The sequence below is a fragment of the Chamaea fasciata genome, unplaced genomic scaffold, assembly GCF_029207755.1.
Source record: "Chamaea fasciata isolate MVZ Bird 193981 ecotype frontalis unplaced genomic scaffold, bChaFas1.0.hap1 SCAF_4, whole genome shotgun sequence".
Classification (NCBI taxonomy): domain Eukaryota; kingdom Metazoa; phylum Chordata; class Aves; order Passeriformes; family Sylviidae; genus Chamaea; species Chamaea fasciata.
Window position 1 is genome coordinate 83,849,803 of NW_027094089.1, and position 15,449 is coordinate 83,865,251.

Sequence of the window (15,449 nt, forward strand, 5' to 3'; positions counted from 1 at the left end):
CCAGGCCTGCAGCCCTCGGCTGCCGTTTGCCTTTCTCTGCTCCTGTGCAGACTGCAGACGGCCGATGCCACCCGTCTGTGCTGTGCCCAGCTGGGCTACGCTTCCCCTCGGGAGCGGCCGGCTGCCAGCCGGGCTCTGAGAGCGGAGCATTCGCCTGCTCCCAGGCTACAAGGGCCTCCTTGCAGCCTGCCTCTGCCCAGGCTCAGGCTGCTCCGGGCTCTGCCAGGGGCCTCCGCCCTGGGCGAGACTGCGTCCGCTCTCACCTCACAGACGCTGACAGCTCTGCACCAAAGGAAACCTCTCAGAGCACTCTCACTGATCTTGCTGATTTCTCACTTGAGCAAGACTCTCCTGCAGCCAAAGAGATTGCACTTTGGGATACAAATCCAAATGGCACGAACCCAAACGCTCTTGAGTCACAGCTGAAGACCTGCATGTGCACAGGATCTTTTGGCTGCCCCACTCCTCCTTTGGTTTTGCCTGCCAATGCCACTGTCCTTTCTGCCTCAAATTGAAGTACCACAGGTGTGCAAAATACGGTCAGTGGGCCGTATTCCAAAGGCACTGTGGTCTGGAGAGGATGACTGAAGCGGAGCCTTCCCCACTTTCAAGGCACACCTAAGAAGCTGTCAATGTCACTCTGCACCTTCAACAGACAACGGAACACTCAGACAGAAAAGCTGCACTTATTGACAGGGTGAGAAAGAACGGAATCTTCCAGATGAGCTTACGTTTCAGCAATTTTATTTCCTCATAACCCTATTCTATATAGATAATATAGAATATCAAACCTATAATCCTACTCTACAAGCCTTCTCTAAGGTGGTTATTGAGATAACCAGTCATTACATGAATGTCACATTCATGTCTACTCCTTCTTCTTTATCTTCTTCACTGCCATGATCAGCGGTGTCAGGGTGAATGCTGAATTTCCTGATCTTACAAACGGATGCTGTCCACAGGAAAGAAAATAAAAAACACAAACCAAAAATCAATGAACCATGACTTTCCAAGCTTAGTGCTTCACAGGCTCAATCAGGGTCCCTCTGGTTTCTAGAAAGAGCCAGAAACACGACCAGTGGGACAATCTGCACCTACAGCTTCGTATGAGGACCTTGGCATCATAGGCAAACCTGGCCCAGAATCCCACTCATCTGTTTATTCTGGTGTCTTCATCTTGATGGGACTTTTGCCCTGCCGCTGCTCTAGAAATTTCCCTGGGGTTTCCTCTTTCCAGGATACCTCTATGACTCACATAGGTCCCTCTCTTTGAAAGACAGGCACTGTGCTGATTTCCACAGGGACACGGAACAGTGCCTACCTTTCCATGCCCTGCCCCTCCTGTGCTGGCTGGCACCTTGCTTCCCAGCAGGGACAGCCGAGCGGCACTGGATCCTGCACTTCCCTCTCTGCCACACAAGCTGGCAGTAAACCCTGGGGCAGTTGCCATCGGCTTGACTGTGCCAGGCAGCAGATGGGGCTGGGACCAGTCACCCTCAGCTGTCCCTGTCTGCGTGGCAGAAACATCCAAGAGTGGAGGGGGGGTACAAACCAGAACCCCTCAGAGGCTCCCAGTGAGCCCTCCACAGCCCCTTCTGCCCACGGCCAAATGCCTGACTGCTTGGCTGGGACTGGTTTCCTATGCTTCCTCCACCACTATTTCATGCCTCTGTTCTCCACATTGCTCTACTTCAACTCTTTTGCCATTAGATAGAACTGAGCACCCCACCAAATTACAAAACAGGGCAACAGAAACAGTCAGAGGACAGAGCACCTGTCCTCTGAAGACAGGCTGAGAGACCTGGACTTATACAGCCTGAAGAAAGAAGAATGGACCCCAGGGAGACATTATTGCCACCTTCTAAAACTTCAAAGTGGCTTCTGAGGGAAAATAGAAGACTTTTTTACATAGGTCCACTTCCAATAGCAAGTGGGCTAATACTTTTAAAAAAAATGGGGATGGAGTCAGAGCAGGTCTAACAACAAACCTGTTTACTCAAAGCATGGTGCAGCACTGGCACAGGTTGCCCTGAGAGCTGGTAGGTGCATTGTCCCTGGAACCATTCAAGGTCAGATGGGACAGGCCTCTGAGCAACCCGATCTCTTCAAAGATGTCCCTGCTCATTGCAGGCCACTTGGACCAGATGAACTTTACAGGTCCCTGCCAGCCCAGGCCACTCTAGGATTCCTCAGCGTTCTCATTTGAAAGCACCAAGTGTGGAAGTGAGGAGGAGGGGAGCTCATCTGATGCCTTGCACTTCAGTGCAGGAGGAGCCCGTCCCTGGGACACTGTTTCCCCTGCGGCCCCTTGGCATTTTACCTGCAGCAGCTCCTTGGCAGACCAGCGCCGTGCCTCGTCTGTCTGCAGGCAGCAGCTCAGGAAGTGACGTGTGCGCGGCAAGAACAGGTTGGGCTGCCACAGCCTTGGTCTCCCTCCAGTGGCTATCAGCAGTTGAGGCTGGAGAAAATGGAAACACCCGGCTCCACCTGCTTCTTTCCCTGGAACTGCAACTGCCCTCCCAGATCCCATTGTTTAAGCTCCACTCTGCAGCGACAGTTTGTGCCCTGGCCGAGAGGCAGAGCTGACTTTCCTGTACCAACAAAAACCCCAATGCCCATGCAGCCACAGATTTCCAACATCCAGCAGATCTTGCTTTGGCAGCTATTTCATTGACTGACGTAGTTAGTGGGAACTCCATCAGCAAAAGCATGTTTCCTTCTCTGAGGATTCACAGCAGCCTGACAGGCTTTTTAGAAGAGGCACTTTGCTAGTCTAACTAACCCTACTATTTCCAAGGATTATTACATGAAAGGCACCTCTGCACTGCTTGTTGGTCCCTTCCGCACAGCTGCCATAAAACAAAACTCATCAGGCCTTTTGTCCTGTTCCAGAAAACAATGGGAATTGGAAGAAATGAAAGGAAATCCACCAGGCGTTCCTCGGGGAAGGAAACAAACATTTGGAATCTCCTATTCAACACAGACACAAAAAGATGCCTGCACCAATCTTTTGCCATGAAAATGCCTCTTTGGGCACAGAGGAGACACCTACAGCTCTGTCTGTCCGCAGTCTGCAAGTTTCAGCTTCTTTATGTGGCAAAAGGAAACCTTCTCATGGTCAAATCAGAGGAAGGAGAAGTGCCATCCCTATGATAAGCCAATGCTCATTTGGATACTCGAGTCAATGCACTCATGGTGTGCCCAGCGCAGAAAGTGCCGGGCAGAGAACGGCAAGTTTCGGCAGGCTCTGCGCATGACACCAGGAGGCTTCTGAGCTGGTCTCTGTAAAAATGCCCATCACAATACCAACAGCTCTGTGCTGCTGGCACTGAAATAGATGGTGACCAAAGAGACTTTGTTATTATCTTCTTCAATCCAGAGAAAAATTTCCAAACCTAAACCAGCAAACAAACTCCCCTTGAGTGCAAATACTTATGGCAGCTTGCTTTCCTTTTCTCACACCGCCAGAGGTGAGATCAAAGGGGCTTTGATCGTGTCCCTCTGCAGCTGAGCTCAGCCACTGGGCATGGTGGGGAGCTGCAGTGCTCCCTGTCATTACAACTGTGCAACCCAGGGCTGTCCCTGCTCCCACGGTAAAGGAACAGCAGCGGCGTCAACCGCACCCCTTGGATCCCAGCCACGGGCACCTGACTGCAAGCCCATCAACTTTTTAAAGTACCCAGAAACAGCTCAGGGTCCGGCATACAATTCTAACTGCAGTTGGGGAGCAACACATCCTGAATTTAGAGAGGCCACCCAGACAGATGTCTTGAAAAGCTGAAAATCTGGATAACTCACAGGATTTGGGAAAGATGCTACAGCATGGAGAAAAATTGTTGTGCTGTGGTCAAAAAAGGAAAAAGGAAGCACGACTGCTTTGGGATTTACTTGGTGATTGTTTCTTTTCTCTTTTGATCTTTCTTTTGGCTTTTCTTTTTCTCTATTCTTTTGGCTTTTCTTTTTTTTTTCTTTCCCTTTTTCACTTGCTTTTGCTATTTTTCCTTTTTCTTTTTCTCTGGGGTTTTCCTTGGCTTTTTCCTCTTTTCTTACTTTGTCTATAAAATTGAAACTGCGAAGATTAAACCTCCCTTTCCAAGGGTACTAAGAACATATCTAACCATTCCACAGTAAAATTCCTTTCCTTCAGAGACAGAGCTCCAACATGGTTCAAAAAGCAAATGTCAGGCATGGCTGGAGGGCAAAATGGCAGGTTTCTGAACTGCTTGACCTTCCACTTCCCTTCTGATGCAACCAAAGCTACAGCAGATGCTGATGTGCTGCAGGGGACACTTTTAGGAGGCCACCTTCTAAAAAGAGCTGCAAGTGGTGCCAGCAGATGGCAATGGGATTTTGTCCAATGGCACACACAACATGGGACAGCTGAGAAAGACAGCGGGATCGGTGAGCATTTGCACCTTACCGAGACAGGAGTTTCATTCCAGGAAGGAACTTCTCCTTCCACCATGTGAATGCCCACGATTCCAAGCGACCAAATGTCTGCTTTGGGGCCATACGGTTGGTCTTTCATAACTTCAGGAGCCATCCACCCAGGTGTCCTGGCCACTGAGCTCTGCCTACTTTGCTCAGGGAGGAGCTGAGCAAAGAGGCCAAAATCAGCTGTGGAGAAAACAACACACAATGAAAACCACCTCAAATTAGGAACCCAAAGAAAAGAATTCCCCGCTCTCAGTCTAAGAATGTGCTCTTGAATCTCCTGGAGCACTGTCCACACTTCCTTTCCTCGGGGCTTAAGCCCAGGAAGTGTGGTATTGGCCACCTGCAAAAAAATGCCAGCTTTCTAAACACTGCTCACAGCAGTGTCCTTTATTCCCCTGAAGCTTTAGATTGTAGCTCTCTCCCTCTGGAAGGGACACAGACCCACGCCACTCTTGACTGCTTGTGGTTCCTTGTCACACCTCTGTGCATGTTGCAATTTTGCCTTCAGCTTGCAACAGGAGCCCCTGCACTCCCACCAGCACCATTTTTGGGGAGCTGGCAGTCACTCAAAGCAGCCCCACGCTCTGCGTGCTTGGAACGCCGCACCTGACTAAGAATACACTGACCCAGCTTGACAGAGCCGTCGCTTCCCAGAAGGATGTTGTGGCTCTTCACATCTCGGTGGATCACGTGCTTCGAGTGAAGAAAATACAATCCTTGCAGGCACTGAGAGAGAAAACAGAAACAGGAGGGCGAAACTTAGGGAAGTGATTTCATCACACAAGAAAGGAAACAGCCTAAAAATTCCCTCTCCAGGGGAATGGGGCGGCATGGCAGAACACAGTGCCAGCGAGAGGAAGAGCTTGCTGCTCCAAGACTAGCAGAGCAGCACCTTTCTAAGGAGAGGCATGCCAGCCTTTGGAAGAGCAGCAGCAACTGCCTTTGTAGACTGCCTTCTGCAAAGCAGCCAGAATGACTGCTGCTGCAGTGCATGTGCTCTCTTCATGCAGAGGTCAAACGAGGGTTGCCAAGAAAGAAAATGTCCCTCCCTTTGCTGTCAAGTTGGATCACTTTTGGCTGGGAGGCTGCATGACAAAGGTTTTATTGCTGGCCTCAGCACAGACTTGGAAGTATCACAGCAGTTCCCTTCCATGAGCAGAGAGCATTTTGGCAGCACTGCTGTCCTTTTCAGCTTAGGACTGTGAGAAATGAATCTCTCTCTTTTGTTTGCACTTTGTTTCAAATCCTGCTGCCACCACCTTGGCTTTTACAGGCAAGGAATGCAGTGCAGACAGGCTTGAGGTAAACATTTAAAGAGGCAAGGCGGAGAAGGGCAGATACAAATACAAGAAACAGAGCGAGAATACAACAGCAGGAGATAAGAGTACAGGATCAGAGTCCAGTGAGTGCAGAGGCCCTGGCAGGCAGTTGTCTTGAGATGCTCTTGCCTGTCCATAGCACACCAGCAATACAGAAACAAAGGCTGGCACATGGAATCACTCCAGTTCTGAGCCTAGTTTCCCAGACCACCCTGCCCAAGGCCTGAGAAGTACAGATGGGATCCCTGACCTCACGACTGATTGCTGCCATCTCGTCTTCAGAAAGGCAGACCTTGCTGATGATTTCACTCAGCGTGCCTCCATCCACGTACTCCATAACCAGCCAGAATTGCTCATTGACAAGGTAGCTGAAAGAAGGAAACAAGGGCATAGACATAAACATGCATGGCTACCTTGGTCTCGTGCTTGATTCTTGTTTCCAGGTCCCTCTGTGACAAGGAGAGAATAAAAGGAATGACATTGCCTCTAGGTTGTGCAGTGTTTGCAGTCTGTCTCAAGGAGAAAGGCAGAGCTGTGAAAAAGGAGATGCCAGCAAGTGAAAAATGCAGTTTAGGAACAGGCCAAATAAAAGACCAGTCAAGCTGCATGTTTCTGGGAAAAAAGCCCCCAGTCTTCCTGCCATGCAAAGCCATGGAAAAGAGGAGACACAATCCAAGGCAAATCCTTGTTTCGTTTATCCGCACCTAAGATGATACTTGAAAAAAAATCAAGCCCCAAAACAACATGGCAGCACTGAACTTGCAGGCTGTTGATTTACTTAGATACGATTGATCCAGGTCTTTGAACACTTTTCAAACTACACATGCCAGGCACGACTCATGCAGGCAAGATGCACTCTCTTCCCATCCATGGCAGATGAACAGAGCAATAAGAATCAACCAATAATTAACAGCTCTATTTTCTGCCAGTGACCAAAGTGGGTTTTTACTTTGCGTCTCTGCAAGAGGTAACCAAACATTCATGGGACAGAAGCACAACAACTCACCTGTCTAAAATGTTGACCAGGTTGGGATTCCCATTCATCTTCATGACCAGTAATTCAGAGAAGGTTAATTCCTTCTTCCGCAGTCCTTGGAGATTGATTTTCTTTATGGCCACCTAAAATGACATTGAAAATCAGTCACTTTCCAAGCTGGTGGCAGGAGACCACAACGCTCATGCAGCGCATGGTTTTGGAATGGCACAGCTAAGCTGTGCCAAAGTGCCTTGGGATTAGACCAAGGAGTAATTAGCAACTGACATTCCAACAGCCCATTTCTCTGCTCCTTTGGGGGCCAGTCACAGGACACGTGGTCACTGATATTTTGTCTTGTCCACTTGGTAACAAGGGTGTCTCAGCTATCACCCACAGACCTCTGAGCACACTCTTTGCTGCTCTTTCTGGGATTCAGAAGTAATCCGCCCCTTACTACTCTGTGGCTACCTCTTGGGCTATGGGCAGGGCTTAGGGCTTTTAGGGATGCCTTGCAGCTCTCTCCCTAAGGGCACTTCCTAAGTGCAGCACTGCAGGTGGCTAAGGGAACTACCAGTGACATTCAGATGTATTTGCTGACAGTCAGAAATGAGAACTCAGGACTCAAGCTGTAGCCCCAAAGAGCAGGGAGATGCTCGAGGAGGCACCACCTTTGTTTCAGCAATTCAGCAAGTGAGCGAGTCCTTCAGTGAAAGGAGCCACTACCCTCCTTGACTTCCTTCTGGCAGCTGAGAAGGACAAAGACTGTCCCAAATGCAACTGGCAGGCTGTCACAAGTCTGTGCTTCTTGTGTCTTTTCAACACAGCTCTAGCCAAAGCTGCAGCCACAGCTGACACCAGAGAGAAAAGCCCCCGAGAGCAGCAGAGTCTGTGGGGGCTGTTGACATTTACCTCTCCTCCTGTGGCAGTGTCGAGCGCTCTACAAACCTCTCCAAAAGTCCTAGAAACAAAAGAGCAGCAAAGAAAGGAGAAACCATTTAGACCTTGGAGTGAAAGCCAGCCCAGACTGGAGATCTCTGCTGGAAATGCCTAGAACCTGCAGGATGCAGAAGGGCACTGTCAGAAGGCAGATGATGCATTTTGCTCTCAAGTGCATGGCCACTGGGCCTGAAGCATTGGGGTTTACTGTCTCAGCTCAGAAAGAGAGTTTCTTCTTTCTTCTCGGGTTTCAGTTTCTAAACTGTGCAGTTCTAATCCTGACCATGGAATATTTCCTACAGCAAACTCTTGCAAAGAGAGCTATGATAGGGGCTAGGCTTCCTCTTTCAGGCAAGCAAGATTCTTCTCCCTCTGTTAGTGTGGCCAGCTGATTAGAGATACACAAAAATGCAAAGGAAATTAGCACACAGCTGTCCCACACTTGAGAGACCAGGAGATCTACCAGGTCCTGTTGCCTACTGGAGGCAAGACCTTGGCAATGTGGAGATGTCTTTGATAACGCCTTCTGGCCAGGTTCACAAATTCTGACTGGTACTGAGAGATGGGACAGTCTAGCCTCAGTGTCTGAACACGTTTGCAGCTGGCCTGACTTCAGACCTGATAGATACTCCACCAGGAAAACACCTGGCCCATGGTTTTGTGGTTGGACTCACCCGCTGCCGATATTTTCGACTTTGATGTATTTTGTCATGGGATTTTCCGTGCTGACAACTGTCCCTGAGGAAAACAAAATTCAAGATGCTGACTTTCAAGCAGAGATCCCAGCTTCCAGGAGACACCTAAAAAGGCAGCCCCGTTGCGTGGGGCTCTGAACCCTTTGTGGTCCGCTGGCTAACAGCAACAACAACAAGCAGACAGACAGACAGACAGACAGCTCTGAAGCACAGATGGCCAGCAGAGACTGATTTTCTACACAAGTTCCTATGGAGAATCCTAACTGTCCCTGTGATATCAGACTGAGGAGGACCACTTGGTCCAGCTACGCTGCCACATGCACACAAGACACCGTCCCTCAGACAAGAAATACACAAGACGTACTCAGTAGCTCCAGGGAGTCCTCCTCGATCTGCTGTTGCTGAGCAGCAGCTGTGTCAGCGCTGCAGATGAACCGACTGCCCGGGCTCACCTTCTCGGCTTGGGGAGTAAAGGCTCTTTGACACAATGCTCCTGCTGCAGCAGGTTTAGTGCAAGAGCCTGTGTAGATCTGGGAGAAGAAATGAGTTTGGTTCAGAAACGTGGCTGGCGGAGATGACCCTGAGATGCCGTCCCAAATGCAAGCCCTTAGGAAGATGCTGTCAGCCTGCCACACGCAGGGCTCTTAAAATGGATTTTTTGCACGTCCACTTCTCTTTGACTGGATGGGCCAAAGCCAAAGGCTGGTTTTACTGGAGTTCATGGCCAGATTCATCTTCCATTTCCAGGGATTTTCTGAAGGACGACTGCCACATGGACCATATTCCACTTCTTCCCAAGGACCATATTGCACTTCCTCCCTCTTTTCCCCCTCCAAGGGCTGCAGACACACTTGCAGCTCCCGGTTCAAATGTTCTACCTCCCCCCATGGAGTGCTCTTGTCCTCCACCACGTTCAGGTCATTCGCAACCGGCAGCACTTCTGGTGGAGGCAGTTCCTGTGGCTCACACCAATCCTGGGGCTCCTCCTTCTCAGCCATTTGCAGGAGGCCTTTGCAGGCTGCCTGGCCAGATGTCAACACTTCCACCTCGAGTCAAAGAGAACAAAGCAGTCAGAGGCTACAGCTTGTCCCTCTTAGCCAAGAGTCATCAGCTGTGAGCAAAGGGAAAGAAGAGATTTACAAGGGCTACAGACAGCTTGTTTCCATCCTCCATCTTGGGATCCACGTTCCACTGTTAAAACACCACAAGAAATGAGGAGAGCGAGAAGAGGCCAGCAGGAGTCAGTTTGGATGACTGCTGGCCAAAAGGCCAAAGGACTACTTCCATTGTCCAGGGCAGCAGTCGAGATTCAAGATACCAGGAAATGTCCTTTAGAATGGCTGCCACAGACACTACAGCAGGATGGCCCTCAGAGGCATCACCCCATTTGCCTGCTGCTCTGCAGTGGAAAGGCAAGAAGGGCAGAAAGCACCAGCTTGGTGACTGTGGCAGTTATTGCTGTTTCACTCACTTGCTTTTGAAGATTTTGACGGAGGGCATTGAGTATGTCTCTCATTGTTTTCATTTCTTGCTCCATCCTCTTCTCTTTTGCCTTGACCCTAGCCTCCATTTCCTGCAGCCCTGCTTGCAGCTGTTCCTTGTCATTCTGAAAATAAAGTGAGAGAGGATGTTTCCTCATTGGAGTAGCTTCACCTCTCTCACTCACCTGAGGTTGTTGATGTCCCCTCTGCTGATGGAGATGCATCTCCTCTTGAGGATGAATCTCCATCATGTCTTCTGTGTTCCTCCTCTTCACTGCCTTGATGTCACTCTGAGCTTCAGGCAGCTCTGCTTGTGGCTCTGCCTTGAGATTCTGCACACACAAACGCAGAGCAAGTGACAGGGAGCTGCCATCAGGCTCAGCTTTTTCCTCTTTCAGCCTCAAAATCACATTCGCTCAGCCACTTCTTTCTGTGTCCCTGCCCACCTCTGCTTCCACTGCCAACCTCCTTTCCCAGTGCCAATCTCTGCACGTGACAAGGCTGGGCACAACTGGAGCGCCCAAAAGACTCTGTAGAAGTGATGAACGACTCGAGAAAACTACAGAAACTTTCCAGAAGCCAAACACAGGTGTCCCAAGTAGGAAAACAAACAAACAAAATCTCTTGACTTCCAGAAGGAGCCCGTGCGCCCTTGGGCTATAGCTCTGCAGAAGCCAAGGCATAGAGCTTCGCTGAGCCAGATGCTCACGCGGAGCACCAGCCCTTTGGTGACTCAACGTGGCAGATCAAAGCCCATTGCCCAGCTGTCACTGGCTGGGGGGAGACCCTAGGTCCTGGCAGCACTGCAGCACTCAGCACCCTCAGCCAGCAGCAGCGAGAGCTGGCTGGGCAGAAACTTGCACCTCTGCCTTGCACTAAAGACAGCACCCTCCAGAAGTGGCACTTACTGTCTGGGAAAGTTCCAGCTGTGGTGTGACCGCTGCTGGAGGCCTGTGGTCATTTGGCTCCTCGTTGGCCTCTTCTGCAGGAGAAGAGGGAGCCAGAGGAGAGTCTGCTCTTGCTTCTGTGATCTGTGGACAGAGAGGACGGTGAGATACAGGCTCATTTATAAGCTTCCTTCTCTTCAGCCCTCAAACCGGCTGTACTAAGCACAAATCATCGACCTTAAGAGCAATGGGATTCTAAGTCACTCAGACTAAATTCAAATAGGCTGATTCAACTGTGCTGCCAATTGCTCTGAATCAGATTTTCCCCCCTTGGCTACTCTGTGGGGGCAACTTTCTCCCTGCAAAACTGGGCTTTTAGCTCTTTTAAAGCTCTGCAATGGAAAATGAGGAAATGGAAAATTAGGAAATAGCCAGTGACGCCTTTGCTCTTGCTGCTGCAGACATGGAAATGGATTTTCTTGCAGCCTGCTCATCTGGTCCTCTGCACTCTACTGCCACAGGCCAAGCTGACAGCTTGCTGCACAATTCTTAAACGCCAGGAAAATCAAATGTTCCTTTCTTACTCACCTCAGGATCAGAACCTCTGAACACTCGGCTCAGGTGACCTGCAGTGGGCAAGGGAAAATAAACCAGATTTTTTGAGAACGCTGGAGACAACCAGAGCATTTTTACAGCACCTTCCAAGAAGGCCTCCCAGTCCACATTTTCAAAGTTGTCCCGCTTGACCCAGCAAAGGGAGGAAATGACAGACTCTGCTGCCACACACTCTCTCATGGAGGGAACACAACCCCTGCAGGCTGCCTTGCAAATGCTGCCCGCACAGCCCTGGCTACAGACACCCCCTTTTGAGCTGAACGTGTTGACAGCGCTTCACCCAAGCGGCATCCAAATGGCCTTTCTGTTTCCAAATCAACTCAGTCACTAAGAAAGAGCAGGAAGACATACAAAAGCCAGGTTAGGTGACACCCAGGGAAAACCTCTACTTACGTGCCAGCTGTGTCAGGAAATAGCAGGAATATCCGACTCCATAAACAGAGAAAACTACAGCTGCAAGCTGCCCAATCATTGTGGCAGCTGCTGTGCAAGTTTGCAAACTCTAACACTAAAGAACAGCAAGGCTACTCTCCGTGTTCAGCTGCCCACTGACAAAAGACTCAAGCGCAGGACAAAAGCTCCTGTGCTGAGCAAGCTCAAGAGCTGCTCTGACACCCCTGAGGCCTTCCGTGCACCAAGACAACCTCGGATGTCACCACGACCACGTGGCAACCGTGCCCTGACATCACAAAGCAAACGCTCTGTGATGGTCTGTGAATTGATACAGACCGAGAGACTGATGTCTGTGTAGGCCTAGGCTGCATTTTTACCTCTTTCCCTCCTCGGCTGCCTGTTTCAGCTCTTGTTTTTCCCCCTGTGCCCCCTGTGCCCCCTGTTGCTGTGCCCAGCCCCAGCTGGCGGCCGGGCCGGGCGGAGCAGCAGTTCCAGCCCCGGGTGTCCCTGGAGCGTTGGGAGCTGCCGGTGGCCCCCGGCGCTGTCCCCTGAGGAGCTGCTGAAGGACGGGGAGACACAGGGGGCTGAGGGGGCAGCTCTGCCAGGCCGTGGAACCAATTCCAGAGGCTCCACTTTGGCCACGGCTGCCCTGCCGACCTTGAGGACAGGCAGGGACTGACAGGAGGCAGCGGGGAGAAGCTGAAGGCCACCAGCTCCAGCAGTGAGCAGGGAGCTGCTGCTGCTAGCCCCGAGCCCGGGTGAGGCCGCAGGGCCGGTCAGGCGGGCTGGACTGAGGGTGCCGCGGGGCTTTGGCCCTGGGCCGTGCAGCTGCCCCGGCCGCCACAGCGGCTGTCCTTGGGCAAGGCAGCTCTGCCCGCAGGGCCCGGGAGCTGTGCCCCTCTGAGGATCGTTTCCTGAGGCAAACTCCAACTCTAACCCCGAGCAGGAAGCAGAACCCCTCACAGTGCCTTTGCAGTAGCTTGGAAGGGGAAGGGCCAAGGGAGGAGTTTTGGGGGCAGGAGCCAATACCAAAGCAATAGGGGCAGGGTTCAATGTGGAGTGACAAGGTTTGAGCCAACCAGGCGGAACATCACAACACTGGAGGACTTTGTCCCTGCAATTCTCCAGCCATGCCCAGCACATGCCCCACTTGCGCCCTGGCTGGGCAAGGCAGGCACAGATTTGGGATGGCAGCAGAGCCACACGTTGGCTGAGGACTCGCTGCAAAGGCTGCTGAGAAAACTCGGGGACTCCAGAGTGTAGAACTCCAACCAGAAGCCAGCTGGGCAGGAGAAATCCTTCACCAGGAAAGAAAAGAGAGAAAATGTGGCAAAACCGGTGTGAGGATAACTCTGAGAGTCACAAAATGCTCTAAAATCACCATTGCCTAGGCATGTCCTCAGCAAAAATAATTTGTTAAAAACTGAACAGCTTCCATGAAAGATAGATTGCACTTTCACTTCCCTTGCTATGATAAGTGAAGATGTCCTTATCACTGAGAATTTTTGCCCTTCAGCACCTCCCACACATTCAATCAAAGGTTCTGTGCTGCCACATGGCACCATAAATGGAAGCAGCCCTGCCCTTGTACCAGTGTTTGCAGCCTGTTCCTCCTCCTGTCTCCACGTCTCAGAAACTGAACCGTCCCCCTCCTGTCCAAACTGTGCCTGAGGGGACTGGGGCCTCCAGGAGCTCAGGAGGCTGCAACACCACTAGAGGTGGGAAGGTTTTGCAAAGGTTTCCTAAGCATGGGTAAACTCTGGGTTTGCCAGTCTTCCCCTGGAACATGTCCTACTCGTGAATGGTCTTGGAGGACACTGTGCCCAGCTCACTCAAGAAAGTTTGTTTTCTTGACGGCTTGAATAGAGGAGAATGAAATTTGTCATTTTTTAGAGTGAAACTTGGGGTTGGGTGCACCTGGGTATGCTTCATTCTTTGCTGCCAAAAGTAGAGGAAAAGCTTTAAATTGCCAACAGAAGCTGACTACCAGCCCACACAGAGACCTGAAGGAGGCCCAGGTGTGCTTGCTGCTCACTGGTGCGAGGGAAAAGCTGGAACAAAATCCCCTTTTATTGCGGATTGAGCCTCAATGCAGTGTTGTCTCCAGGGCTGTCTGTGGTAAGACAAAGTAATCCAGCCAGAAACTGTGCATATGTGAGTTCCAAGAGCAAGCTGCTTCTCCAGAGTGAGGGACAAGGCGAGCCCTAAAGCCTGAAAGATGGTTGGGTACTGGAGAAGGCCAGGCTGTCCTTGTGCAGAGACGGCCCTCAAAGAGGACCTTCACACCTTCTGCTGCTGGCAAAGGGCAGCTGGTGGCCTTCCACAAAACGCTTCTTTTCTCCAGCTCTTCAAAATGTTCCAGCCAGCAACATTCCTGCTGCTCACACCAGCCAATTCCAAGCAGTGCTCCCAGCTTGGCTCTCTAGCTGTATTCCCAAACCTGGGCATTCCCACTGAGCCTGACCTCATCCTAAACCCACTGCAATTAGCGTTTTACAGAATTCTCCTGTTACGTGAGGGTCGTGGGTTGGAGACAGGCACATGACACAGCACGCACCAAAGGTTGTCAGCAAACAGCTCCTTTTATTGTTCACAGCTTCTTTTTAGAGGGGCTTTGAATTTCCCAGGCTTGGATAGCTGATTAGTTGGGATCTCTGCACTGCCCAGCTCTCTGGCCAGTGATGTGTTTGCATCCAGGGCTCGGATGGGGTTGTCTGAGGTCTCTGCTTGAGTTCAATTGTTGACCTAGGGATTTGTTTCTAGAACAAGCCAGGTTAGCCCAATTGGATTTATGACCAGATTTATTTTGTCCAGCTACAGACCAGCTGTGCTGTGACATCTCTGTGTTAGAGACGGTCTGAAGATCCCTCATCTGCCTAACGACTATCCTCAAGGACAGAGATTGAAACCCCTAAAAGGAACTTTAAAATCTCAACACAGGAGTTCTGGCCTGGCTGAGGTGGGATGTTGGCCAAGTGCTGCCTGCAGGTGTGTTCGATGGAAAAACCCAGCATCCATATGGGAACATCAGAACCTGAGCAGAAACACTGGGCAAGTCAAGGTGAAGTGACTGCGCCTGCTGACTTGTACTGGTTGTCACTGTACCTGCTGACGGCCGACTTGTTCTGAGTTCTCTTAATGAACACGCTGCAATGATTTCCCCCACCTGTTTGGCCAACTGCCTGTCGCTTCGGAGAGGACTCTAAGGAGCCCTGAGTTAACCACAGACTTTGTGATCACCCCACTGGAGACACTCGCGTCTATAGGCATCTTCAAAAGCCTCGAAGACTTGACCCTCCACGTTAATCCTAGCTATAATCCCTTTCCCCTCTTTTTCTGTCTTTCTTACTGTTTTCTTTTCTCTCCCCATTATTGCCTTTGTTGGCACTAAATAAAGGTGCATTTGTGGTTGAGTAAACTGAGTTTGTCCCCCGCTGTGTCTTTTGCGCTCTGAGATCCCTAAAACGGACCATCACAAACGCCGCTTCTGTGAGCGGATCGTGACATTAAATTGGTGTCACGGACAGGATCTTGATGGACAGAGGGGTTGCGGGTTTTATATCGTTTGTAAAAGGGGAAGGACCCTCGTCTCAGCAGCACCTAGCACGCCACTTCGGTGAGCGCTGTTAGAAAGCAAGGGGGGCGAGGGAAAATTCCCGCAAACTGTATACACCCAGGCGAATAGCACTCCCTGTCATCAGGATTTCTCA

The 15,449-nt window shown here is 50.8% G+C and overlaps 1 protein-coding gene across 1 annotated transcript; it reads right to left on the reverse strand.

Annotated features, from left to right (window-relative positions):
* Positions 1–868: 868 nt before the first annotated feature.
* LOC136289073 (serine/threonine-protein kinase PAK 3-like) lies at positions 869–11,818 on the reverse strand. Its single transcript, XM_066182537.1, has 10 exons — positions 11,740–11,818; positions 11,320–11,357; positions 10,753–10,875; positions 9,835–10,176; positions 6,763–6,875; positions 6,007–6,124; positions 5,064–5,163; positions 4,421–4,617; positions 2,321–2,458; positions 869–952 (listed from the first exon to the last, which is right to left on the reverse strand). Exons 1-10 carry the CDS (start codon positions 11,816–11,818, stop codon positions 869–871), a joined length of 1,332 nt encoding a protein of 443 aa, XP_066038634.1.
* Positions 11,819–15,449: the final 3,631 nt, after the last annotated feature.